General features: G+C 39.5%; 2 protein-coding genes and 1 pseudogene across 2 annotated transcripts; 1 reads left to right on the forward strand and 2 right to left on the reverse strand.

Annotated features, from left to right (window-relative positions):
- Positions 1–6,491: 6,491 nt before the first annotated feature.
- LOC111990927 (large ribosomal subunit protein bL19cy-like) lies at positions 6,492–12,832 on the forward strand (annotated as a pseudogene).
- Positions 9,217–10,128, reverse strand: LOC111990912 (polyamine transporter RMV1). The gene is given in 1 exon segment (XM_024022677.2): positions 9,217–10,128. A coding segment is annotated over 1 exon segment (516 nt). The 5' UTR covers positions 9,761–10,128; the 3' UTR covers positions 9,217–9,244.
- Positions 12,833–15,053: 2,221 nt separating the features above from the next.
- On the reverse strand, positions 15,054–15,485 carry LOC111990913 (uncharacterized). The gene has a single exon (XM_024022678.1). The coding sequence runs from the start codon at positions 15,483–15,485 to the stop codon at positions 15,054–15,056; it is 432 nt and encodes a 143-aa protein (XP_023878446.1).
- Positions 15,486–16,623: the final 1,138 nt, after the last annotated feature.

Raw genomic sequence — 16,623 nt, forward strand, 5'->3', positions numbered from 1 at the left:
TTCATAATGATGCAATACTGGCCAAGTAAATTAAAAAAAAATAAAAATAAAAAAATGAAGGTTTATAGACCTCTTCGAGTATATAATTGTCCTCCTCTTCTGCACACACTAAGACTAGGTTATTATAGGGAGGAATCTCCTGAAAGTAGTCCTAAAAAGTTTCAAATTTAGGATCGCATATATATAGTGGAGCTTTAGTGGTTCGAAGCAAACTTTTTTTCCTGTATAAACAATTGATAGCATTACAAGTTATGAATTTAACTAGTGGACTTATCATTCATGTGAAATGAGAATGTATCATATCGTTCTATTTTTGAGAGTGCTGAATAATAATAAGTCTAGAGGCACAATAAAATTGTAATAAATTTCACGATTATTTAAGATGGCAAGTTGTTAATATTAGATAATAAAGTTGTGTAAGCCGTGAATCTATTTATTAGAATCAATGACTTGCTAATTTAGCAAGTGTGAAATTTGTTGTGAAAACAGTTTTGTTTGTGATACATCCCCGGATCCTTGTCGGCTTTTTGCCACATTACCAATCCTATTTGGATGACCAAAAAGAAGAAAGATCAATGCTAGGGTGTTAGTTACAGCTTACAAGAGACCTTTACAACGTTTGAAAAAGATTTTAATTATGTGTGTTGTAGATGAAAGCTTTAGTTGTGAAAAATGTTGTTTGTTGATTTTGGTATTTGGTGCCTAAGTTTTATGTACTATGAGCAATTTCAAATGAGAAGTTGAAGTAATAGCCTAGTGATAATGACTTCTTTTATGGTACTTATATCTATAGTTTGAATCTTGCCTCCCATAAAATCTAAATAAAAAGAGAAGAAGAATAAGTAACAATGACCAATATTTTTCGTGGTAATTTATACTTTAAAAGTTAATGTAAGGACCCAGTTTAAAAAGGTTCCCTAACAATACATTTCTAGAGAGTGGGACGAAAAGTTAGGCCCTAACAGACTAGCAACGGAACACGAGCCGCTTTTTCCCATTGAAGGGGTGTGAACCCGATTTACAACTAAGGGTAGCTCCTTGGCATTTGTCCGAGGAGGTTCCTTCTCCCCTTTTCTTCTTTTCTTCCTGCCTCTCTTTCCTTTCTTTTCTTCCTCCCTCTCTTATATAGTTCCCCTCCTCCTATCTCATTCTTCCTTCTGTTGATCATCCATTCGCCTTCCCTCTAATTGTTCGTCCCATCAGAGGCCTTATCAGTACTCCAGTGGTTCGCAATGGTCAATGTTGCCCTGTCAAGGGGTTACATCCCCATTAATGCGGCCAGAGGGGGTTAGATGAGCGCATTTAGGGTGGAGGTGACAACCTGCTCTGGGCCTGTCCCCCACCTGAAATAAGCCTCGATACGTCGAGGACAGGGATGTCCTCGGCGGGGTCCAAAAAAGCATAAGTCTTCATACACCAGCCTCGGACGCTCATCCCTCCTCAGCATGGGCCTTGGGCCAAATGCAAGATGGGCCCAGTCTACCAGGCCTACGGGCCCCACAATAGCCCCTCAAAATCCTGCTGCCCGTTCCCTCAGACGGGGAGGAGGGTTTTGATTCCTCGTGACTGACGCCCTGGAGAAGTCTCTTCTCCTTCCCACCGACATGGCTGAACTTGGGAGCAAGAGTGGGCCAGAGGTAATGCGGCCCTTGACCTAACCACGGCTACGAAGCGGGCCGAGGATCAGACCAAGCGGTGGCAGGATGTTGAGGGCCATCTACGAACTGCCAAAGAGGACATCGCCGCCCTGAAGAAAAAGTTGGTCGAGGCAGTCAGCGCAAGGTGTATTGCCGAGTATGCCGGGGACGAGGCTGTGAGGGCCAAAGACGAGGCGGTGTTTGTGAGAATGTACGCTGAGCGCTCCGCAGAACAGGCGGAAGAGGAGGCTTTTGCCGAGGGGGTGGCCAAGACTGAAGCCACCCTCAAAGCTCAAATTCTTGTAGTGTGCGGGCGCTTCTGTTATGAGACCTGGCATGAAGCCTTCAACCAAGCGGGAGTTGATGTCTCGTCTGACCTTAGGAGGGCGGAGAGAGTATTTTACCCTTCCGCAATTTGCGAGGTTGTTCCTGTTGCTTCCGAGGAGGGGTCTACATTACCAGCGGCAAGTGGAAGTCATAATGGGGCCGCTGAGGACGCATCTGCAGCTGACAGACCTTTTGAGGGGGCCGAGCCCCATAGAGCGTTGGAGGGGGCTAAAACCGAGGGTTAAGAAGTGCCCCAAGAGGTGGTAAGGCTTCTTGCTAGCTCCTCGGCCACACTCACGGTTCCTCCGATTACCCCTACCGTGGAAGGGCCTTCTGAAGTAGCCCCTCCGAGACAAGGTCCCTAGGTGTTAGTAGAAGCCTTTTGACAAGCATCCTCAAGACAATTTACTTACTGAGTTGGAGGTAGATGGCATATGGCATAGGACACTGTTATTTGCTTTCTTTCTCATTCCATTTTGCTTCTTGTCTCAGGGGCATTGTAACGAAACTATATACTTTCTATTTGAAATGAGTATTTACTATTTTGTTTCTAATTATTGATGCTTCCTTTTTCTTGCCATACTTTAATATTTTGCTCAATACCTTGGTTTCGTTTTGGATTTGGTCTCATGAGATCATCAGCTATCCTTCAGGCATGAATCCGAGGATCGCATCACAATTCGGCTCTAGCTGACGCCTCGGTTACTCTGTAAATAGTTAGTTTAACCCTTCGGTTCTTCTGTGAGTAGCTAGTTTTCTCATGAGTTTGAGTCCTTGGACCATGCAATACCTTGGTTCTGTCTAGTACCTAGGTATAGCCGAGTGGTTAGTTTCCCCATAGGCTTGAGTCCGAGGACCATGCAATGCCTTGGTTTTGTCTAACACTTCCATTCTTCTGTAAGTATCTAGTTTCCCCATAGGTTTGAGTCCGAGGACCATGCAATACCTTGGTTCTGTCTAGTACCTAGGTATAGCCGAGTGGTTAGTTTTCCCATAGGCTTGAGTCCGAGGACCATGCAATGCCTTGGTTCTGTCTAACACTTCCATTCTTCTATAAGTATCTAGTTTCCCCATAGGTTTGAGTCCGAGGACCATGCAATACCTTGGTTCTATCTAGTACCCAGGTATAACCGAGTGGTTAGTTTTCCCATAGGCTTGAGTCCGAGGACCATGCAATGCCTTGGTTCTGTCTAACACTTCCATTCTTCTGTAAGTATTTAGTTTCCCCATAGGTTTGAGTCCGAGGACCATACAATACCTTGGTTCTGTCTAGTACCCAGGTATAGCCGAGTGGTTAGTTCCCCCATAGGCTTGAGTCCGAGGACCATGCAATGCTTTGGTTCTATCTAACGCTTCCATTCTTCTGTAAGTATCTAATTTCCCCATAGGTTTGAGTCTGAGGACCATGCAATACCTTGGTTCTGTCTAGTACCCAAGTATAGCCGAGTGGTTAGTTCCCCATAGGCTTGAGTCCGAGGACCATGCAATGCCTTGGTTCTGTCTAACGCTTTCATTCTTCTGTAAGTATCTAGTTTCCCCATAGGTTTGAGTCCGAGGACCATGCAATACCTTGGTTCTGTCTAGTACCTAGGTATAGCCGAGTGGTTAGTTTCCCCATAGGCTTGAGTCCGAGGACCATGCAATGCCTTGGTTCTGTCTAACACTTCCATTCCTTTGTAAGTATCTAGTTTCCCCATAGGTTTGAGTCCGAGGACCATGCAATACCTTGGTTCTGTCTAGTACCTAGGTATAGCCGAGTGGTTAGTTTCCCCATAGGCTTGAGTCCGAGAACCATGCAATGCCTTGGTTCTGTCTAACACTTCTATTCTTCTGTATGAAGGGGTTTGTCCTCGGACCGCTTTTCTGGAGACGGTTCTTCCTCGGGTTGGACTATTAACTCCACGGTGCTTTGGGTAGGGGTGGTTCGGACTCTGGTCTTACATGTGGCATTGACCTCGCCTTCAGTTCAAGTTCCCATCTTCTTCATTTACGAGGCGCCCCTTGGCCGTTCACGCTCCGCGCTTGACGCTTCGATGCGCGAGACACGCCTTCATTAATATCCTCGTGAATTGATACAAATCCAGCGATCTACGGTCTCTTTGGGATTTGGTATCCTCGTGATTAGTACCGCTGATAATTCTCTTTTCGAGCTTTGTGTGGATTAATTCCCACTAGTCTTCATCCTCTATATAAGGCTTTATGGGGGAAACGTTTCTCTACACTCCATGAACTTCCCAACACAACTAGAAACACATCCCCTCAGCTCCCCGAGCCCCTTCAATAACCCTGCTAGGATTGTGACCCGTGTTGGGAGATATGGGGCGGCCCCTGGTTGGTGTGAGGACACACAGGCCAAAGGCCCTACCGCTCCGGCTAAGAGCCGTTGTGACCGCAGCCCCCACCAGGCTTTCGGCGCGGCAGAGTCTAGGCGTAACCCTGATAGTGCCATGCGTGGTGGCCAGGAGGGATGTCCCTGAAGTACCTAACGCTCTTCCTCGGGGCGCACCCCTGCCGGAGGAGACGCGCAAAATCACGTCATGGCTGGTGCCCGAGTGTTGCTGTCTCCAACGGCCAACGCTCGTGAGGATTGGAGAGAAGTAAGGAAACATCATGAGGGAGGGCGTCCCGGTGCCCCTGCGTCGGCTCCTCTCTTTGTTCCAGCTCCGCCGCACCGGACAAGGAGTTGTTGGTGGCCTTGGAGCATGCTAGCCTCAGCCCCATTCCCTCTAGCTAGTTTTAGAACAGGTCCACCTGGGCCTCTGTTTGTAGAATTAGCTTGTAAAATTAGTTTTAAAACACGCCTGCCTGAGCCTCTGTTTGTATCTTGTACTTTCCGTTTAATAAAATAATATGAAGTTTCTTTTCTTTTCTGTTGAATCTTCTACTTTTCTGCAATGTTTGTTTGTTTGTTTGTTTTTTTTTTTTTTTTTTTTTTTTTGATGCGTCGCTACCAACCTTCCGTAAAATAACTACTTAGAAACGATCGCCCGTTGCGCCTGCCAGTGCACTAATCCTTCCCACAGACGGTGCCAATTGTAAGGACCCAGTTTAGAAAGGTTCCATAACAAGACATTTCTAGAGAGTGGGACGAAGGGTTAGGCCCTAACAGACTAGCAACAGAACAAGAGCCGCTTTTTCCCATTGAAGGGGTGTGAACCCGATTTACAACTAAGGGTAGCTCCTCGGCGTTTGTCCAAGGAGGTTCCTTCTCCCCTTTTCTTCTTTTCTTCCTGCCTCCCTTTCCTTTCTTTTCTTCCTCCCTCTCTTATATAGTTCCCCTCCTCCTATCTCATTCTTCCTTCTGTTGATTATCCATTCGCCTTCCCTCTGACCGTCCGTCCCATCAGAAGCCTTATCAGTACTCTAGTGGTTCGCAATGGTCAATGTTACCCTGTCAAGGGGTTACATCCCCATTAATGTGGCCAGGGAGGTTAGATGAGCGCATTTAGGGTGGAGGTGACAACCTGCTCTGGGCCTGTCCCCCACCTGAAATAAGCCTCGGTATGCCGAGGACAGGGATGTTCTCGGCGGGGTCCAAAAAAGTATAAGTCTTCATACACCAGCCTCGGACGCTCATCCCTCCTCGGCATGGGCCTTAGGCCAAATGCAAGATGGGCCCAGTCTACCAGGCCTACGGGCCCCACAGTTAATATGACTTGTTATAATTGGAGTAACAATAGTTTATGTCAACAGATGTGAAGACTTATTGATTTTTTTTCCCTTTTTAAATATATATTTATTATTTTTTTTGTTTATATACCAATCGGTCTTTGTTATAAGTGGAGATTGAACTTTAGATCTCTTCAGGGCTGGCCCTAGACATTTTGGGGCCTAAGGCAAGAACTAAAAATGGGGTCTTTTTTCATCATTATTTTCATTTTTCTTTTATATTATTTTGAAGTTCATTATCAAGATTTGTTGTATTGCAAAATTGAACATCATTATTATCTTGCAATTGTATCATTTCATTATCTTCTAACTCTTTTTAGTGAATTTCTTGCTCATTTGTGATATTTTCATCTAAATTTTGTGTTATATTTTGTTTATTATTAATAACAAATTTATCCATTAATCCTTTTTGAGAATCAATTCATTTTTTTTTTCTTTTTTTTAAGTTTTTCATATCCAGATGCATATTTTCTAGTAGACATTTCTAATCAAACAATATATTTATAAAGACTAAAATAAAAAATAACTTTCAAATGTAGAGCAAATGAGAAATAGAACCTGATTTATATAAAAAATATTGTTGTAGTTTCACCGAACAATAACAAATTTTTAACAATCCCAACATGCATAAATAAAGACTTATTCAATATATTACCACTAACTAAAATATATACATATATATATATATATATATAAACACAATATTAAAATAAAAAAAAAAAAAAAAAAAAAATGAAGGCCCAAACAAACAAAACAGATACGGTGCCCAAATAAAATATTTACACCCTAACGTCCAGCCATAAACAAAACAGAAACAGGCCCAATCTATCTTATTATCTTAACACATAAAATGAAGAGAGCCCCAAATATTTATACTTGATAGTCTGATACAGCGAACAGTTGAGAGAGGCGGAGAGCAGACTGCAGAGAATCAGATTCAGAGAAAGAATGAGAGAAGCGTAGAAAGCTTGCAGCTTGCTTGAGCAGTTGAGAACAGTGGAGAGAATCAGAGAGAATGAGAGACACTGACACAGAGAGAGGCAGAGATCAGAGAGAGAGGTAAAATTTTTAGGGATTTGAGTTGTTTTATTTGTTTTGATTTGTGATTGTTTTGTGGTTAATCTCTTAGACTGAATTTGTAGTTTATCTGGTTGATTTTTGGTTTGTCTAGAGGCTAATAATGTTATTTTTGACCAATTTTTGTTTTTTGGTTAAAAGAATGTGTCAGATTTTTGTAATTCATCTGAAACTGAATTTTTTTTTTTTAAATTTTGTTTTTGCCCTTACTACCCATTCTTTTCTAAAATTTTGGCCACCTTTCACTTGGGGCCTTAGGCAATTGCCTAATTCACCTAAGGGAAGGGCTGGCCCTGAATCTCTTATTCAATCATTAAAAAATTTACCAATTAAACTAACTAGAATCCATTTTTGTTTATATATTATAACTTACATTATATATTGTTTCTATAAAAAAAAAAAAAAACTTACATTATATCAATAATTTTAAGTTTTTTGATATTTTTCCCAATATCTAGATCAGTATTTATGGTATTTAAGCCAAGATATCTCTACTGAAATTTTCAAGTATTATTCTAAATTTTTATAATCGATAAAGATCTCTTCAGATATCACTGGGAACTAAAAGCCATGGCTTAGGATTATCCCAGAGCCTAAATAAAAGGTTTAGAAGTAACCATAGGACTAGGAAAGATCCTAGTCTACTGTTTTAATTCTAAAATTACAAAAAGACCTATTAAAGATTTAAATCATTTTGACAATGACAAAGTCTTCAAGCAATTTTTTTTTTTTAAGAATCTTTTTTAACTTATTATACAGTGATTTAGATAATAATCCAATAGTAATTGATAACGCACTTTACCCAATTATGTTCCTTGATTATTTGAAGTCGGCTTTCCCAGTTTTAGGTGGTGGTGTACCGAGAATCCTAGCCCTAATAGTTTTGACAGTTGTCCTTACTTATATGAACTATAGGGGATTATCTATTGTGGGATGGCTTGCTGTAATTTTAGGGATTTCCTCACTTCTTCCTTTTGTGGTTATAGGGATTGTCGCATATCTGAAGCTAGAGCCTTCATGATGGTTAGAGGTAAATCTACATGAAGTGGATTGGAATTTGTATTTGCACACTCTATTTTGGAATCTAAATTATTGGGACTCAATAAGCACAGTTATTGGTGAGGTGAACAACCCAAAGAAAACTCTTCCGAAGGCTTTGATTTATACTTTGATATTGGTGGTGCTTGGTTATTTCTTCCCTATTTTGATTGGTACTGGTTCTGTTCCAATCAATGATGATTTATGGACCAAGGGGTATTTCTCTGAAATTGCTAAAATTCTTCGGGGAAATTCATTGAGATGGTGGATCCATGCTGCTTCAGCAATGTCAAATATGGGCTTGTTTATAGCTGAGATGAGCAGTGACTCTTTCCAGCTTTTGGGTATGGGAGAACGGGGGATGCTGCCTGAGTTATTTGGTAAGAGGTCTCACCATGGAACTCCTATGATTGGAGTTTTGATTTCAGCTGCTAGTGTGCTATTAATGTCATTGTTTAGCTTTCAAGAGATTGTAGCAGTAGAGAATATCCTATAATGTTTTGGAACAGTTTTAGAGGTCATCTCATTTGTATGGTTAAGAGTCAAACATCCCAGTACATCTCGGCCTTACAAGATACCTGTGGGAACAGTTGGAGCCATTTTTATGTGTATTCCTCCTACCATATTGATCTGCGTTGTGTTGGCCTTTTCCACAAGTAAGGTGTTATTTTTAAGTCTTTACACTATCGTGGTTGGGCTTGTGATGTAGCTATGTCTCAAATATGTTGAGAAAAAGGGATGGATCAAGTTCTCCATCAATTCCAACCTCCCAGATCTTTCTGAAATTCTCATGCCACAATGATGAAGTTGATAGAGAGATTTAGAATGAATGTTTTGGTTTGGCCATTATTTTCTTTCTTTGGTTAGCATCATAGGTAAGTAATGTTTGTCATCCTGCAATATTGAACTGATATGTTACTATCTATTCTTTAGGTAATGCTAAATTTAGTTAAACATTATGAATGTGCAGTTAAGTGGATTTTTACCTTTACTTTGCATGAAAATCTTCCTTTGATTATGTTTTGTTTTTTAGTTCATGAATTGTTGTCACCTTGAAATTTTTACCCACTTAACTGCACATTTAGTACTATCAAGCAAACTCAATTTATTCAACAAACTAATACATATCCTGAACAAGAGCAGTTGACTGGTTCATGGTTTGAGTGATTAAAGGAGGACCATATGTCTTCCAAATCTTGCTGAATGAATCTAAAATCAAAGACAAGGATGGGCTTGAAAATTTCAAGGTGAAAACAATTCATGAACTAGAAAACAAAACATAATCAAAGGAAGATTTTCATGCAAAGTAAAGGTAAAAACCCACTTAACTGCACATTCAGAATGTTTAACTAAATTTGGCATTACCTAAAGAATAAATAGTAACATATCAGTTCAATATTGCAAGATGACAAACATTACTTACCTATGATGCTAACCAAAGAAAGAAAATAATGGCCAAACCAAAACATTCATTCTAAATCTCTCTATCAACTTCATCATTGTGGCATGAGAATTTCAGAAAGATCTGGGAGGTTGGAATTGATGGAGAACTTGATCCATCCCTTTTTCTCAACATATTTGAGACACAGCTACATCACAAGCCCAACCATGATAGTGTAAAGACTTAAAAATAACACCTTACTTGTGGAAAAGGCCAACACAACGCAGATCAATATGGTAGGAGGAATACACATAAAAATGGCTCCAACTGTTCCCACAGGTATCTTGTAAGGCCGAGATGTACTGGGATGTTTGACTCTTAACCATACAAATGAGATGAACTCTAAAACTGTTTCAAAACATTATAGGATATTCTCTACTGCTACAATCTCTTGGAAGCTAAACAATGACAGTAATAGCACACTAGCAGCTGAAATCAAAATTCCAATCATAGGAGTTCCATGGCGAGACCTCTTACCAAATAACTCAAGCAGCATCCCCCGTTCTGCCATACCCAAAAGCTGGAAAGAGTCGCTGCTCATCTCAGCTATAAACAAGCCCATATTTGACATTGCTGAAGCAGCATGGATCCACCATCTCAATGAATTTCCCTGAAGAATTTTAGCAATTTCAGAGAAATACCCCTTGGTCCATAAATCATCATTGATTGGAACAGAACCAGTACCAATCAAAATAGGGAAGAAATAACCAAGCACCACCAATATCAAAGTATAAATCAAAGCCTTCGGAAGAGTTTTCTTTGGGTTGTTCACCTCACCAATAACTGTGCTTATTGAGTCCCAATAATTTAGATTCCAAAATAGAGTGTGCAAATACAAATTCCAATCCACTTCATGTAGATTTACCTCTAACCATCTGGAAGGCTCTAGCTTCAGATATGCGACAATCCCTATAACCACAAAAGGAAGAAGTGAGGAAATCCCTAAAATTACAGCAAGCCATCCCACAATAGATAATCCCCTATAGTTCATATAAGTAAGGACAACTGTCAAAACTATTAGGGCTAGGATCCTCGGTACACCACCACCTAAAACTGGGAAAGCCGACTTCAAATAATCAAGGAACATAATTGGGTAAAGTGCGTTATCAATAACTCCACTTAACCATTTCACCCAACCTTACTGAAACTCCCAATTTAAGATTTTTAATTCTTCCTAGGTTTGGGGCTTGGGAAATTGATTTTAGGAAGTATGAATGGCCATACCACATAATAAATTGGCCTCAACAATAGTAAATACTGAATTTTATTGCTATTCCTGAAGATTTTCGGAGTTGTGTTCGCCAGTTATTTGTCTTCTACTCCACCTCTGTGACTTTGAAATCTAGAGAATTGATACCAGCAGAACTTCTTTCACTTAACTTGCATTTTATGCTTACCAATTTGTGGGAAAATTAATTATTAGCCAATGAGCTTTATGCATTTCATACTTTGAATTAGAAAGGTGCAGTTGGGTGATTACACTTCATGGTTTACATTGTTTAACATTTATTTGTGGAGGAAATTTTTTTTGGTGAATTATTAGCTATTATTTTTTCTCAAATCAAGACATCTTTGTATGATGTTTACAAATTTGTTCTTGCAGACAAGAATCGGCTCCCAAGCAGCTATGGCAACACCATCTAATAATGGCATGCCTTCAGTATCAGTGTCAAGCAGAAGTTCTAGGCCAGTTTTGTTACATTGGGCAGCTGTGCTACCTCCTTTCTCTAGCAGATGCATTACAACGGTTGAAAATACTGTTGAATCGGCTTCACAGGATTCTTCTGCATCTATCCCTGATGTAACTCCCAGGATCAAATTTAAGAGGCTCGATAAAACTGCCAAGCACATAATGCAGGCACGCATCTTTGTGTTGCTATTATAGTAATCAATAGTATCATCTTCTTTTCCTCAATTTGATAATAATTGGTATTGTACTTCACAGATTTTAGATAAGGAAGCTGTAGAGGAAGTCAGGGCGAACCGAGAAATACCTGATATAAAACCTGGTTATATTGTGCAACTCAAAGTGGTATAGCAAATTCTTTTTAAGAGGATGTTGTTGCTATTGTTATGTTAGTTAAGTAAATTTGTTCATTATGATCCTTCATATGAACAGTACCTGAGAACAAGCGACGTGTTTCAGTTCTGAAAGGCATTGTTATAGCAAGGCGTAATGCTGGTTTAAATACTACATTCAGATTAAGGAGGCTAGTGGCTGGAGTTGGAGTTGAATCTCTCTTCCCGCTGTAAGTATTTTGAGGTTCCTTTTTGCTCTTTTAAGTAAATATGGCCCTTTAATAAGCATTGGCCTTGCTGCTTTTAACTGGAAAAGTAACTTCCTGTCTTTTGCCGTGTGGCTTGGCAGCAACATTAGATAGTGCCAGCAGTCGTTCCACAGAAGCCTTCTCATCATTTTGTCAACATTAAATAGTGCCAGTAGTCATTTTTATATGCATAATACGTTGTTAATCAAATCTTGAAATACCACAGACGAGAGGATTCTATTGAACTTGTGTATCTTAGACTTCCAAGTTCCAATATAATGATTGGTAATGTAATAAGTTGTTTCACTTTTATCTTTTCAATTAATAAAAAAGCGGGGGGGAGGGGGGGCGGGGGGCGGGGGGGTGTGGAGTCATGCACTGATGTGGAGTCAATAATAAAAGCAGTAATCTGTAAAATTATTCTTTTAATAAGTGGACATGGGGGAAAAGATTGGTGTTGTTTTTAACAAATCTTGTTGATACAAGTATTACCAGTTCTGCTGTTTTTAACAAATCTTGTTGATACAAGTATTAGCAGTTCTGTTGCCACAATATGAAGTGGATTTCACATTCACTTGCTGTAAAGAAAAAATAAAAGAACAATTTATAAGTTTCTTGTCTAAATTCTGCACAGGTGTATTTTCTTAGTAACAACATTGTTTACCCAATTTCAAATTACGTGGTTGAATATGGATGTAAATAAACTATAATCAAACTTGAAACTAAGTTCAAACTTTTGGAGTTTGTTTACTAATTACCTCCTTATGCATCACATATATGGTTTTAGCTATCCTCATCGTTTGTTGTAATGTATGACAGATATTCACCTAACATAAAGGAGATAAAGGTGCTGGACAAGAAGAAAGTGAGAAGGGCCAAGCTTTACTATCTCAGGGACAAAAATGAATGCACTTAAGAAGCAATAGTTAATAGCCAGTTGGAGATCAAAAATACTTTTTGAGAAAAATGGTAGGTTTGTTAACAATGTGATTCTGTTTTCTATTTATTAAGTCAGCTTTAGCTACAAGATCTTGTTAAATGTCGAGGTTTGTGGAAGAAATGAGGGCTTCAAAGAAATACTGAGGAAATTGGCAATGCTGTTAAATTTTTAACGTTCACAGCTATGTACGGGGTTAAGCAATATTATGAATCTGTGCATCTTTTTAAAGGGTGCAGTGCTGGTGTTTCTGTACCAAATATAAAACGGACATCATTGCCTTGGGGTCTGCTGTACTATTAATATTAATGGTTCTTAATAGAGGCAGTGGGGGAAGAGCAAATAAATTGATCTATGCTGATATCTCTGTGATCATTAGCTTGATATCCTCATTAAGGTGGAAATACATGTTCAGTAGGTTGGTGTGCAATTTGGTAGTTACTTTATGCAGCAAATTTTTTCATGGTTATGCACTATGGCTATGATTTGAATTATTTTTGCAAAATCATGTGGTTATACAAGTTAGGGCATGTTTGGAACAATGGAGATGAAAGGAGAGGAGAGTAGAGAGGAAGATATTCGGAATATGCTAAAATTTAGTATATTCCGGTCACCTTTCCTTTTTCACCGATCTCCCTTTGTCCAAACATAATGTTAGGCTTAACTTTATGAACTTTGCTAAAGACACTGAAAACTTAAACAAAAAATTTCATTCCACTCTCATAGTTCACTTCACTTGGATCTACCACAATGCACAAGCAGTGAAAAGGTCTGAAATTTTTCTATGATTTCGGGGATATAGACTTTTCTCCTCTTTTAAATTTTCTCAGACTGTTTATCGTTGTTCTTTATTTTATTTTTATTTTTTGGGCCTGAAAATAAAAGAGATGTGATATATATGGAACATGTTCTCTTTTTTTCTAGAGGCAGTGAAATTTTTCATTGGCTTGGTTTTAATGTTTGGCTTGGGAGTGGAAGTTTTATCTTATTTCAGGTGGTTCTCTCAAGTATTTCCTGTACTTCTTAAATAATTCAAGGGTTTCAGGTTATTTGTTTGGCAGATGTTACAGAGAATCTTTATTGAAATTGTTGAACTTTGTAACAAGTTAGGCCTCTAGTTGAAACTTAACTTCTTTGACCATATCATATGTTGAGCAGAATCAAATCTATTTAACCACCATTCACTAATCAAGCTTATAACATACACACTTGCATCCATACGGATTAGGATCTTTGTAGTACAATTTCTACCATAAAATTCTTAAATAGTGATGGTCAATCATTTAAATTTTGTCGCAGCTTATTAATAAATAGATGCATAAATAGTAATGGATCAAACATTTACCCTCAAATATTGGATTACATTTACCCTCAAAAGACTTTCACCAGGTTAGCTGCATCTCTATTGGAGGCTTTAGAGAAGACCACAATGTCATCAGCATACATTACATGGGTGATAGTAGGGCTGCTAATACTGGATTTGATTTCTTTGATGTTTTGCAAGTTTAGTTCATGTTCAATCAACCTCAACAAAACTTCCTACCCCAAGATGAATAGGTAGGGGGATAATGGGTCCCCCTGCCTCAGCCTTCTACTCGGCTTAAAGCTTTTGGATTTGCCACCATTTACAAGTACCTCAAATGAGACAGATGTTACACAGGCCATAACCCAATTTGTATACTTCTCATTAAAACCAAAGTGGAGTAGGATGGTCTTGATAAATCTCCAATTAACTCTATCATATGCCTTTTGCAAATCAAGCTTTATAGCCATAAGTCTCGGTTTTGTTTTTCGAGATTTGAATCCATGAAGGAGCTTTTGAACAATAATCTGATTTTCCGCAATCCATCTATTGGGTATGAAGGCCGACTGAGCTAGCTAAATGATCTTATCTAGCAGCGGTCTCAGTTTTGCGACCAAAAGTTTTGAGATGATCTTATAAACTACGTTACATAAGCTAATCAGCCTGAAATGGTTAACAGAGGTTGGTTTAGTAATTTTAAGAATGAGAACAATCAGGGAACTATTTACCTCTCTAGGCATAGACCTAATCTCAAAGAAAGATGTTACTGCTCTAATGACATTGTTGCCCACAGTAAGCCAGAGCTACTTATAGAATAATGCTGGGAAACCGTCCGGTTTAGGTACTTTCAAGTCTTGCATCTGGAAAAGTGAATCCTTAATCTCCCCCGAAGATAAAATTCTTTGAAGGTTGTCATTTTCCTCTTTCGTGATGCAAGGAAGAATGAGATGCTCAAGATGCTCTGGAAAATATACTTCTTCCTCTTGGAACAGCTTTTTGAAATTTCCAAGAAACACATTTCTAATCAACTTGGAATCAGTGATCTAGCTCCCGTCTTCTTTCTTAATAGCATCAACGTTGTTATGTTTTCTGCAGATAATGGTGGACAGGTGGAAGAACTTTGAATTTTTGTCTCCCAACTTAAGCCATAATTCTCTAGATTTCTGGCACCATAGGATTTCACTTCTTAAAAGCCATTATGTCAGTTTAGACTGCAAGACTGCTTCCATACTAGCATTATTTTCCGACGGCTCTTTTTCCTGAATATCTTTGATTTTTTGGAGGAGGGAATTTACTCTATCTTGACATTTGCCAAAGACTTTTTTGTTCCATTTCCTAAGGGCTTCCCTTGTAGCAGCTAAGTTTTGTATAGCTGAATGAATTGAGACCCTCTTGTTCCCGCCTTCCAAGCATTTTTAATAACAAGCTTGCATCTGTTGTCTCTAAGCCAAGCTATTTCAAACCGAAATGGCCTATGAGCAAAACTATCCTCTGGGCTTGTGTCAAGGAGAATGGGAATATGATTTGACTTTATAGCCCTCAGATGAGAAATGCATGCCTTCGGAAAAACCAATCTCCACGAGATGCTAGCAACATCCCTATCTAGCCTTCTCTTTATATGAGCATTACCCCATTGACCTTTGGCCCAAGTAAATTTATTCCTCGAATAGCCAAGATCAACAACATTAAATTCAAACATTAGCTCCCTTAGGAAATTTGTTGTTGATGAGCTTCCCGTGTTTCCTCCAAATTGCTCATCCTCATTAAGGATGAAGTTAAAATCCTCCATACATACCTAGGGCCCTTGATGGACTTCCAACAGCGTGAATAAGTTCCCCCAAGCTTTTGCCTTCTTTACGTGGCATGGGGATCCATAGAAGCTTATTAACAACCAATCACAGATAGGATCCGAGACAATGACCATAATGAGGTTTTTATTAAACTCCACTTTCGTAACTGAGATGCAATTCCTCCACATAATGCACAGGCTACCAGCACAGCCCTTTTCTTCAACAACAATATTTTTGTCAAATTTTAAAGCATTCCTAACAAACTCCATACAACTAACATATGCCTTTGTTTCAAATAAGAAGATAACATCGAGCTTAACCCATTTTATTTGAGCCCTTAAGGCTCAAATTGTCAAGGTGTTGCAGATACCTCAACAGTTCCAACCCAGGATTTTCACGGCGACAGTGGGGGCATGATAAGGCCCACCTCCTCGGCCATAGAAACATTTGGGAGTTCACATTGGGAACCTAGAGAACTGAAATTGAAATAGGATAGTTGAGGTATATTACCATCATGGGGGTCTCACTGAAACAGTTGGCAAGCTCTAGGTTGTTTGAGTTCTCTTATTCCCTTAAGATGAAATGTTCGAGTCTTGATTGTGGAATCAGTGTTGCCGTGTCTGGGTTGAAGTACACTGGCTTTGGTGCCTCCATTGCCCTTCGAATTCGTTTAGCGACCAGCTTAACCGCAAGTTTGGGGGTCTTTCTTTTTAGGGAACTTTAGGGGGTTGTGGTAGTAAAAGATGGTTGATTGAGATTGGAGACACGGTGCTGTGTTTCAATTTGGTTTTGTGACGAAGCAAATGGTGTGTTGATATCTTTACGAAGATGATGGCGTTTAGGTTTGGTCAGACTTTTAGAGTGAACTGGTGTTGAGGTCTTTTGGCTTTGTGGGCTTGGTAAGTGGGGGTATGGAAGGTGAGTGTGGTCATATGGAATTGGTGGACCTTGACCATCATAGAATGGGCCTTCAACTATATGGACTGCTTCTTGATCCTCTTGGTCCAAGTCTTCGGATGGCATGCTATGACTGGGCCCAACCTTCACAGGGGTTAGGAGTATGAGGTTACGAAAGGTTGGACCCATTTGATTGTTGGAGTGGATGAGGATTCATGAGCTGTCACAGGTGCCATCTGT

The sequence above is a fragment of the Quercus suber genome, unplaced genomic scaffold (genome assembly GCF_002906115.3).
Source record: "Quercus suber isolate HL8 unplaced genomic scaffold, Cork oak 2.0 scaffold_357, whole genome shotgun sequence".
NCBI lineage: Eukaryota > Viridiplantae > Streptophyta > Magnoliopsida > Fagales > Fagaceae > Quercus > Quercus suber.